The 12,224-nt window shown below is 39.7% G+C and overlaps 1 protein-coding gene across 3 annotated transcripts in view; it reads right to left on the bottom strand.

The window, feature by feature from the left end:
* Nucleotides 1-2,494: 2,494 nt before the first annotated feature.
* Nucleotides 2,495-12,224, bottom strand: part of TRAK2 (trafficking kinesin protein 2) — a 70,574-nt gene continuing 60,844 nt past the window's right edge. For all 3 annotated transcript variants that reach the window (XM_032799431.2, XM_032799432.2, XM_032799434.2), the window contains 4 exons: nucleotides 11,629-11,927; nucleotides 10,977-11,252; nucleotides 9,475-9,574; nucleotides 2,495-7,381 (listed from right to left, as the gene is read on the bottom strand). In XM_032799431.2, coding sequence (XP_032655322.1) covers nucleotides 6,703-7,381; nucleotides 9,475-9,574; nucleotides 10,977-11,252; nucleotides 11,629-11,927 — 1,354 coding nt within the window. In that variant the 3' untranslated portion in view covers nucleotides 2,495-6,702. The remainder of the gene's footprint in view (nucleotides 7,382-9,474; nucleotides 9,575-10,976; nucleotides 11,253-11,628; nucleotides 11,928-12,224) is intronic.

Below are 12,224 nucleotides of genomic sequence, written 5' to 3'. Positions count from 1 at the left end.
GGAGAGGACTAAGGGAAAGGTGGGGGTTGGACCATGGTAATAGCCTACACGTATTGGAAGGGTGTAACCAACAAGGGATTATTGTGTGTGCTAACAAGAGAGGTAGAACTAAGAGTAATGAGATCACATTTAGAAATGGAAAAAATTAGGCCAACTATTCAGGCAAAACTTCCTGTTTCCAAGGTGTATAAAGCTGAGATTGTCCCCCCTCACACCTTAATCTGCTGAAAAACACTTAGAAACCCCATAGCTGAACAGAGCCCACAACAAATATAAATCAATTAGATCTTTTGGGTCCACAGTTCCAGCTGAAGTCAATTGGAGCTTCCGGTACTGGCACCTCTAAAAATCAGGCCCGCTCTACTTGTAAAAAACCAGAGACAACCTGAAATCTATCTGGGGCCTCCAGGGGGGCCCAGCCCTCAAGAACTTTGTCTGAATGCTCTATTGGATTTAACAGATTTTAAAAAAGATTTCTGGGTCTTAGCAGCAGTTTCACGTTCTTTAGTTTCTAAAAAACAAAACCCAAGAGCTCTGGACTGTGTCCCCTTTGCAGATCTGAATCGCAAACAAAACAAGGGGGGGAAAAAACCCCCCTCACATTTTGTGTTACTCTCATACAGCAGCTGGCTTTATCCTTTGGGTCCAGATGTTTCCAGAGACTGGAACCCCTGGAAGTTTATCAAAAAAAGCAGCCCTGGTAGGTTCTGTTGCTTATCAAGATCTTTGCTTCTCCCTAGACAAGGTTAGTTTCCCTTGTCACCATGGAAACAGGAGAGTGCCACTTCATTGGCTACTAATATTCATTCCATCTTAAAGAGAAAGTGCACAAAACTCGTTTGCTCAGAGAGTCCGTCTGAAATGATTTAAGGGTGTACAAGAAACTTGTGAGAGAGAAATGGGTGTACAGAGTGTAAGAAGCCCATTGTTCCCAAGGAGGAAATAATGTTTTAAGGTAAATGTAATTCACATGAGAAGTTCTTGATTGACAACCCAGAGACTCTCATCCTCTGTTTAGCAAATGAACCAGCAAAGTGCAGGCATCAGCTGTGCAAGCCTCCCCTGGTTGGCATCCCAACACTTCCTTACCCTGAGCAGACAGGAACACCACAATGGAGGTTACTCACCTTGTTAAAAGTTTCAGTTCTTGGCCTCTTCGTGAGGCTGGCAAAAGGGTGACAACATTGTTTGTGGTGGTGTATCTTCGTTATTTAACCACATCTCATCTAGCAACCAGACAGTAACCACCAACTCATTTTTATTGATCAGTAAACAGCCTTCAAATAGTGATGACTTTTGGACAGCAAACCCAGATTTCTCCCTCCCCATATCTGTGATATATTTGCAATGTTTAGACATATAGGGTTACATTGCTTCAGTATCTTGGGACTGACACTACTGTGGTCCTGATCTTGAAAACAGGCAAAGTGTAACTTTTCACCAGTGAGTAAACACCGGGAACATTCCAGGAACACGCCTGTCAGTAAAACTTCCGTGCATGCTGTATTTGCAGGACCAGAGGCTCAGCAAGGAAATCACAGCATGTCAGGTGGAAGGCTGACTAGATACACCAGTAGTTTGCTTTCATCTGACAATGTGCATATTCTGATGATTGACTGGTGGATTAATTAGGAAGACAGGTACTCAACTGAAGGACACAGAGGGTCCAATCATGAAGCTTTACAGGGACAGGTGTGCAGAGATGGCTTTAGGCTGACAAGGAAATAGGTTTCTTTTCCCAGCACCCAAGGGTGAAAGGGTAACACTTAAGGAAGGGAGAATTATTCATCATTAATTTAATTTGTTTCAGTCTCTCCTCTCATCCTATGACAGGTGTTTGGGACACTTAGCATTATGATGGCAATGACCAGGAAGGAGGTAAAAGAACTGCATGATCATTCCCCAAATTATAAAAGGCCCATTTAGTCCTTCCTTCCTTCCCTACAAGCATGAGAGTCACAAGAAGATAGGTCAGTGGTAGTAGTATGGGGGAAGGATTCTTGTTTTCAAACAGGAGACAATAAAAAACTGGAGGGAAGGACTGAGGGATGCTGGTTGATTTTCCATAAATATACATGGGGTTGTGCCATTCTTTCCCTCTTGGCTTCCTGCTAGAAGTCATCCTAATGCTAAGAGTCCTTAATAGCTGTTGTGGGATGAAAGAAGAAGTATGCACAAGAGTTAATTATTGCATTTAATCTGACAAGGAGACATTCACATCTGGATATTCTTTTTTTTTTTTTTAAGGCAAATATGAAATTCTTCATTCTCAATAAAAAGGTTTTTCAAATAGCAAAGAAGATATACAATAAACATTGTTATCTAGATTTAACCACCACTAAATATAGATCTACTGTATTTTAGCAACATTTCATTCTTTTAAAAGCCAAATCTCCTTTTATAAGAGTACCCACCACCACAATACTCATATTTTGATATCTATCTAAAAATAAAAACAAATACACGCATGGAACAAACCACAGTGCAACCAGTGTAATGTAAAAGGCATGTTTGTACATGTTTATTATCAAATTTACATTCCGCTATGAAAAATTAAGTGCCAAAAGCAGATGAACAAAAAAGGATCCCAGTTTCTCAAAAAATGTTGTGCAACTATCCTATACAGTGCTAAATGGGTTTCAAACCCAAATTTTTGCTCTCTCCTATGCAGTTTGCTCTGATTAAGTAGATTTTCTTCAGCTTAAGTTAAAACATATTCCATCTCACTGCCCATGTATGCTTTAGTGCATAGGTTTGTATACGTTTCACATCAAAGAAGTTCAGTTAGTGAAACTACAGCCCTGTGGTTCTAAAGGCAGAAACTTAAACATGTACTTTGCTTACTTGCCAAAAATATGCTCAAAACCTGAATAAGACAGACACTGAGGCTAGCAGACTGTTGGTTTAACCTGGGGGGGGGAGGGGGGTGTTGATATAAGATACGCAACTTCACCTACAGAATACCGTAGCAGAAGTCGAAGTATGTTATTCTGACTTACCTCCCATCCTCACCGCGCAGAATTGAAGTCCGCGGCTCCCCGTGTTGACTCCGCTACCGCTCCTCGCTCCGGTGGAGTTCCGGAGTTGATGGGAGTGCGTTCGGGGATCGATATATCACATCTAGATGAGACGCGATATATCGATCCCAGAAAAAAATCGATCGCTACCCGCCGATACAGCTGCTAGTTTGGACATACACTGACATTGCAGGAAGCTCTCTCTGTTTCTGGGTCTTTCCTAAAAGGGATGGGTAAATTCCTTTCTGTCTTCTCTGGTGTTTGTTCCATGCTGCAGGTTTGTGGACATAAGACCTGTTTCAACTGCAGTTATTTGTTGCTGTTGTCACTAGCTTCACCTAGCTGTCTAAGCAACCTTGAATTAAACCAAGATACCCTTTGTAGAATCTTAAACAAATCATTCATGTAAATGCTTATCTCTACTGGGAGGCAGAAGACGCTAAACAATTCTTCCAACTCCACAGGAACTAAATATGCTACCAACATTATCGTAAAGGCCTATGACAAAACGTTGTCTTCTAGGTTTGGCACAAACCACTACTACATCCGTCAGGTCTAATTTTCCTTGACCATGGAATTTAGGCACAAGTATACAAAATACACCTGGTGTATCCATCAATATAAATGCAAGATAAAAAAATCTTTAGCTTCAACTGAATGGGAAAATATACAGCCACAATAGTGCACAAGTTCTGCTTTTATCACCTTCCTGCTTTGGACAGGTAGTTGATGAGACACTGCTTGACAGAAAGTTTATTACATTAGGCTGGGACAGCTTGGTATCTTTCAAATGAAAACATGTTTTTAAAAGGCTTCATTCCATATTTACATGCATTTAAATATTGTGCTTTTAAACAAACTTAAACAGCAATCTGGTCTGAAAAGAAGTCTGACTCAGTTGTTTTGATTCTTCTGCTGTTAATACATAGCTATAGCAATCATGACAAAGCTAGTTAAAATACATATATATAAATCCTAAATTATTTAATACATGTAAAAGTCTAGCCGTCATTTACAAGTATTTCTATAATAAATGTACCTAAATTGAACATTAATTTGACACAAATGCTGTTCTCTGTATACATCAGACTGTCTAATTTTCTATTGCTTTGTCACCTGATATTTCCCTGGGAGCTGCAAAATACACAGATGATATACCAAATGTGCAGTTCACTGGAGAACAAATACTCACCTTGTCAAGCGAGGTAAGACCCTGTGCATGGGTAAGGAAGTACAACCCAAATGCTTTAAAATAAAAATTAGGAACATTTTTTGTTGTTAAAACAGAATTAACCCATATGAATTATTTTAAATTAATAGATTCATCTTTTACAGCTATGTGAGCTATCTAAGCAAACTCCCAAAGGCCAACCAATGGAGCTTTGTGAAACTTTGTGAAGCAGTTAGCACTTGGAGTGGTTACTACTTTTCTTTTATAGAAACAAGATTTATTATCAAAAAGCATCATTAAGACACCTAAAGGAGTGTAATAGTAGGAAATGTCATGTTATAAATGACGAGAAAATATGACTGCTTTATAAATGGATTTTGAATCTGTTCCATTTAAAGTTTTTACAATGTCTGCAGTGCTGCAGCATCTAGAACCCAAATGAGGATGGTTGTAACTCTTGCCAGTTATAACCAGTCATATGACTGCTTCACTCCATGGACCCTAAGAGGATGTCACCTAGAGCCCCAACTACACAGGTCTTATAACCGAGTTTAGACCTCCTAGTTAAGCATGGCTGTTAAAACATGGCTGTGGCCAAATCTGACCATATCACTGTGTGACTGGTCAGAATGAATGGGCCCAAAGAGTATTAAAACATCTATAAAAATTGTTCCAGTGCAGGTACAGACCATTCAGCCAAAACATATATTGTTTTGAACTCTGGGTTCATTTTCCATCATGATTTGATCCCTTACACTATTCGTGCTGGCCTGGTCTCAGTAGGTCTACCACAACTATATTTAACAATTAGGGTAAAGTATAATTGTTAATTCACTTGCAAAGAAATGGAGACGTAAAATCATAATTATGAAAGTTCCTTGTATCTAAAATTAGGTTACAAATAAACTATTCTATTTGACAGAGATTAAGGACTTGTTCGCAATAGAATCATTTGCAGAGATCTAGCACTGATCAGTTTGGACAGGTTTTTAACTTGTAGCTACTTTATAAACCATGATATAGATTATTCAAAGGAACAACTTTTTATGCTTATCGCTAAAATGCTTCTGAATCCACTGGTGATAGGCTCAAAGCATCCTGCTATTTAGCACCCAAAGACACCAATATATTTTTTTCAAGTGACTTGATTTCTGTCCATTGAGTTTTCCAATGCAGTGAGTCTGCCTCCTAAGATCTTTATTACTTTCACTCAGAACAGTAAGGCTTTGACCTGCTCTCCATCAACAAAGAAGAGGCAGATTATCTTCTGACAATGACAAAACTCATTTCTATTTGATACAGCGGCCACAAAAAAGCCTCAGTGTTGTCTTATTTGTGCTTCAGTGCCAGAGTCTTGAACGTTAGGTTATGTACTAACCACAGTTCCAGGACAATTTTCATGGACTGTTTCCTCAGTGAAATCTGTGTTAACAGAATGCTGCCTAGAATCAGAAAGTGTCTTAAATATCAAATCCATTATTTTTATATTCCGCTAAAAAGCTCCCTCAAATGTAGAGACTATCTAGCAGCCAAGAGCAGAGTCAGTCACAAAACTTCTAACATTCTGTTGTCTTCTGTTAAGAATATGCTCCCCGTTTAGATCAAATAAAAACAAACCTAGAATCAAGCATTTATGTTTTACTCCCTTTTATAACATTAAAATGTGCCTGAGATTTTGTGCGTATGCAAGCAAACCTCCTTTTATTAAAAATATATGCATAGCATGCTTTGGAAAGGTTTCTTAGCTCGAAATAAACAATTTTTCCTAGAATATAAAATCTTCTTCTGCTTAACTCCTACCAATTGCACTTTCCTCAGTGTGCTTTCAACATCCTTCAGAAAGCGCAGAGAGAAATGTCTTTCTGTTAATACTCCACTAGCACCACTGCACTCATCCAAAATAAAAATCCTACCCCAACTCCTATTTGTACATGCAATGAGAAGTATAAAACGTAACATACAAAATATTTTTTAAAAGAAGAGGTTCAGTTTAATTTCTAAATTGGAAATGCAAAAAACAGAGGAATCCAAGTTGTTCCTGTGCTTGTTCTTCACTACAGAGATGGATTTGGACCAATTATTCGAGTGCAGTAAGGAACAGATTCTTTGTTCATTTGTACAATCTAACCGCTAACATTTGGCAAAATAATATGATCATGGTGGAAAGGGGGAGATAGACCGTTCTACAAGACATTTATTGTCCTAGACACATACATCTGAAAGCAGAAGATAACTGACAAGCATTTGATATTGTCTTCTTTTATTCAAGCCAGGAAGTCAGATGTCTAAAGGGTCTCAAGATTTAGCTTTGGTTTCTTCTTTCCTGTGATCTTTTCCCAACTCCTTCTTCTTCCTTCCTCAACTCCACGCAAATTCTCTCTCTCACTCCATCTCCCTTTCTTTTTCCACTTTAACATGCACATTCCTTCTGCAACTCTCCATTCCACACCTGTATCAGATGTTCAGCCGTAATGTATTATTTGTTCTGCTAGAAATCTGTTACTTGGAAACCACTTAGTCTTCCTTTAAGATACCCATTTTTGATGAGGATGTACAAAATGGAGCTCCATGTGCCCCAATCATGACTGGAAGACTCTGATTTCTTCTCAGTCCACCCATCAGGTTTCTACCTGCACTTAAAAACACAGCTGAGTCCTGCCGCTGCAGGCCAGTTTCTGGCCCTTGATTTTTTCCATGCTCTCCTGTCCCAGGGGGTTTGACTGCTCTGGCAATACCCAACCTCTTCAGCCTGTCCACCAGGTTCATCTTCAATTGGTCTAGGTTAGGAGGGTTATGGGATGGTTTCAGGCCACACCTCTCCTGCAAGAATGTTTCAGCTGGTCGTGATGCCAGAAAGTTTTCAGAGAGATATGCTCGAGTCTCAAAAGGTGGAGGGGACGAACAAGGTGATTGTGAGGGAGAATTTGGTGGAGTGGAGGGAATGGGAAGGGTTCGTAGAGTCTGTAGTATAGGCAGCTTTTCTGGCATGGGGCTATCACAAACTTTGGCAGAGATGCCTTGTTCATGCAAGAGTTTAGCCAGACTGGTGGTGGCGCTCAAGGTTGTGGAAGAATCTCTTCTGTCAGTGAGGAATTCTCCAATACTAAACCTACAGGACATGGCTGGAGAGCTCACCGTTGTATTGCCAGCACTGTTGACACTACTTCCAAATGATAATGGAGTGTACATGGAGCTGAAAAAAATAAACACACACACAAAGGAAATCATTATTACTGCACCTTGCTCTCTCTCTGGAAACTTTCATATAATACAGGGCAAGGTAATAACAATCATTTTTAAAATAAGGCTTGTGCTCAAATTAAAAAAAGGAGATTAATAATTCCGTATCTGCATATAACAAGATTCATTGCAACTTTCACAACCTCAACCTTTATAATATGCAGAAATATAAAACATTGCTTTGCAAATCCCACACTGCAGGACACAAAACCATTAGAAAAAAAGTGAGAAGGGGCCATATTGACATATGTTGATAGGAAATGTTTTTAAAGAAAACACAGCAAATTTTACAGGATCCTACACAACCAAATTACAGCAATAATTACAGTCCTGCACTTCTATGCGCATTAAAATCATCACGGAAGAAGAACCCTACTACACCTCTACCCCGATATAACGCTGTCCTCGAGAGCCAAAAAAATCTTACCACGTTATAGGTGAAATCGTGTTATATCGAACTTGCTTTGATCCGCTGGAGTGCGCATCCCCCCCGCCCCAAGTGCTGCTTTACTGCGTTATATCCAAATTTGTGTTATATTAGGTCTCGTTATATCGGGGTAAAGGTGTACTTTAAAATTGTAATGAGAGTATATTTCAGGATGGGGATGATTGCAAAGGTCATGGTATAAGTTAAACTCATTTCTTTGTCAAGCCTTAATTTGGAAGAGTTTACCTTTTAAATGCCCTTGGCTCTGAAGCTAGAGATTAACACCGTAAACTAGAACTTTACAAAGCCAATTACTATTTAGGAGTACAGACGCTCCCTGGGTTACTCAAGACCCGACTTACGCAAATCTGCACTTCCGGAAAAAGTTCCATAAGCTAGAAATAGGAGTGTGTTTTATTTTATTTTTTGTGTAATGGTCGGAGATATGTTTCCCACTTATGCAAAATTTGAGTTACGCAAGGCATTCGAGAATGGAAAGCTTGCGTAAGTCAGGGAGTGTCTGTATATGGTTACTTTTGATAGAAATGTTATTACAAAAGCACATAAAAAGTTTGCTCTGCTGCAAAACACACACATTGGTGGAAGGAGGCTAAAGGTGTACGCACTTGCGAACCTGATTCTCCACAGCTGCAAACTGGAGGATCTTGTAGAGCTGTAACTTCAACTGAGATGATTCATTTCATGAAGCCGACAATTAACACTGTGCAGTTTAAGTTTTTTTCTCTCTCCCATGTATCCCCTGTTTTTAATCCTTATCTTCCATGCCCAATACACAAACATTGTCATTATCACCTCCCACCTGTCTCTGCAACTATAACAACTCGGTGCTTCAGGAAGCAACATCTAGTTTTAATTGGGAAGGTGGGTGCTGGGTTCTGGTGCACCCATTTATTGGAGGGAATAGGGAGAAAGCTCCAGACCAGACTCAGAGTGCCTTCTTGGTAAAAAGTCAATCTCAGAACACCGAGATTCCATAGGATTTTAACAGATCAGACCACTGATCCATCTAAGCTCCTAACCTGTGCCTCAGGAGAAAACCACCAACACACACAAGATCCAACACAAAACCAACTAATAATGCTCCTGGCAACTTATGTAAGGTCACATATGATCCCAAATGCCACAGACGATCATCTTACATCATCTATCCTGAAGTATAAAATGTGATCACCTTCACTGTATTAATTTGGATAACCTCACAGGTGCTATGCAGCTGTATAACTACATGAAACGAATTAGTTCTTTTTAAAACCCAGTCACAGTATAGATCTCAAATATCTCCTATAAGAGTGAATCCCATCAGTAGACTATATGCTGCATAAAGTTATATTTCCATTTATTGGTCTAAATTTACTTTCATAATAGGAACCAATGTGTGGTGAAATTAAAGGGGTCAGAGGTATATGTATTCAAACGAGTGAGAGACAGAGAAATCCATTTTCGCAATGCCCTTCATAATTAAAACCACTAGTAAGAACATCAGTCCTGAGTGCTCCTCTCTGGCCAGATACATCTATCATTCTTTTCTAGACGTGGTCCATACCTCAGGAGCAACTGATTCCATGCAATAACTCTCTGAATGTTAACAACCATCTTACCTGGGGGTAACCTGAGTGACATCAGAGGGGTGAAGGATCCTACAGGTAGTGAACGTGAATGTGGAGTTTGTGGAGGAGAGACACTTTCCTGGATTTGAGGCTGCAATGCAGACAAAACACAGCCAATGAGGACAGAAAGTGAGAGAAAAGGATTCATTAAGGTCAGGTATCATTATTCCAGGATTTTTGGGGGGGTTTAAATAAAGACTAAAGAAGGGGAATTCCCCAAATATAAATATGTTCAATTGAAAAAGATAGTTCTATTTTAACACACTTTCCATTCCTCACTTTAATTTTTTTCAGTGCAAGATGAAGTGAAATTGGGACTGCTCAATATTAGAGTTTCTGCTTCTTTAGAGTTTGTGTATCTTGGACACTAGCAAGACTGTTATATCCAGTGTTTTCAGTGCAGGACTGATCCTGGAATTCATTCAAGACACTGATGCAGACTCCTTCCATGATACATCAAGTCTCTCTGTGTCTTGGTTTTCCCATGAGTAAAATAGGGGAGAGAAATACTTCTATGCCTCACAGCTGTGGCGAGGACTAGTTGCTGTGTCTAGTTTAGTGAGGTGTCTAGTTGTCAAGTGCTCTTAAGATGGAGAGCACAATAAGTGATTATCTGATTTTTACTGAAGTGTGCTTCAGTTAACATTGTATGACTACTGTCTTCTGGTACTTGGATGAAAAGACTCCCAGCAGGTTACCTCCCCAAACAAGTATAAAATGGAGCTCTGCAAAGAAGTTTGCCTTTAAGTTTCCCAGAGACAAATCCAGACTTCTTAATTCAGAAATCTCATATTTCTCAGTCTAGCAGCAGGCTATTGTACAGAAATCACTGACCAAGACACCCCTGCTGCAGGCAAGAGTATCTCCTCATACCAACATTGAGGGAGAAATCACAGAGTGTTGAAATCAGCAATTTTATTCCTTTACCATAACCTTATTTCTCAATGAATCATTTTTTGAAACTTCACTAAATTCAATGTTCAAAATACAGTACTTTCCCCAACAGATTAAATTTTTTCCTGTCTGAAATTCTCTTTCATACCTTCTAGCAGGAAAATGCGAGTTGCCAAGGTATAAAAAGTTTTTAATTTTTTATCAGTATTTTTGTTAATTTTAAATAAGAAAATGTCAATTCTTTTTGATACAGTATTTGTTAAGAACATAGGAGTAGTTGGTTAAGAATTCAGTTTTCGGTCACATCCAAAACCAGCTTTTCCAGCAGCTGTACGTTCCATAACAGCACAGGTTTAGAGGGAGAATGCCACCTTCTGAATTGCCAGTCTTATATCCTGCAAAACCTTGATGTTCCTGGAGATCCCCCAGCCAAGAACTGATGTAACCTACCTCTACTTAGCTTTAAAATCTGACTGGGGTAATGCACAACTTTATACAGCAATGAAAAAATAAGCATCATACGGAAGCATCAAGAGTGGAGTATAAAACACAGTAAGAGATATATGCAAAGTGAAACCATAAACATCCAGGATTCTTACCAGCGAGTGGCACTGTTGCTGAAGTAATAGGTGGCAGGAAGATCCCTGCCTCTGGCTTTGGCACTACATGTTTCCCTTCCTCCAGAAAGGATTGTTGCACTTGAAATGTTATACCTCCTTCCCCTTCTTCCTCATCTTCCTCCAAGTCAGAGATGTGATAGACGGCATCCTGAGGTAACGGGGTAAAGCCTTTTGTGACAACACCTGGCCGTGGGTCGAGGATGGAACCTAGGTTGGGTTGAGCAAGCTGCTGCCAGTGGAACAGAGTCTGAGATCCTGATGAAGCAAAAAAAGGTGCAAGGGGATGTTTCTGTTCCATTCTACTGAATCATAAAGAGTGGCCAGAACAAAATACCAAGCAACCTGACCAACTGAGACCGTGAAGAATTACCAAGAGATTCAGAGAATTAAACAGGAATGCCTAATACTGAAACAAGTTTGCTCCTACATTTGGGTCTCTTACCCTGGAGTACCAAGCTAGCAGTTAATTGGCTTAAAAAAAACCCCTCTCTTTCTCCAAGGGCTTCTGATTCTTGAGTACCAACCCATTCCCAGAGCAACACTGATTTAATTACCAAATACACTGATTCCTCCATAAGCAAAAGCACAACATTTCCTTCTGCTAGAGAGAGAAGGCAGATTATTCTCTTACCTTCGAGAGGTTTAACAATTTGTAATTTCTCTGGCAGGAGTGCACGGAGGCAGGGAGAGCCCGCAGAGAAGTCAGCGAATTCTGACTTTGTACCCAAGGACAGACAACTTTCTGTTGGTGTGCAACAGTCACCAGCCTCTTCTTTCTGGTCAGTCAGCAAATGCATTTTACGCTCCCATTCCTCCTCAAAGAACTGCTTTTCACTCAGGTAGTTCTGCTGACGGAGGCAAAGTGTGTGCAGAGCTGTAGTTAAATCATTGTCTCCAGGGGTTCCAGGCTGGCCCAGCTTTTGGTTATCCCTTGGGGAAACATGAAATCAGAATAGGGAATTAAGACTAAATGTTTAAAGACTAAACATCACTACAGTAAACAGGAACCCAGGTAGGATTTAGTTTTGGGATGAGGAAAAAAAGATGAAGTTGTTTTAAAGACTTCTATTTAATTGGTGTAGTCAGTATCACAATATCTTGCAAAGTCTCAGGGTACGTCTACACTGCACGATTATTTCGAATTAGCTTAAACCGATATTACAAAACAGATCTAATAAAATCGGTTTAGCGCGTCCACAGTGGGATCCCGAAATCGACTGTTTGCGT

This window comes from Chelonoidis abingdonii, chromosome 10, assembly GCF_003597395.2.
Source record: "Chelonoidis abingdonii isolate Lonesome George chromosome 10, CheloAbing_2.0, whole genome shotgun sequence".
NCBI classification, from domain to species: domain Eukaryota; kingdom Metazoa; phylum Chordata; order Testudines; family Testudinidae; genus Chelonoidis; species Chelonoidis abingdonii.
The sequence above is the reverse complement of the archived record's forward strand: the minus strand, read 5'-3'. Positions and strand labels throughout refer to the sequence as shown.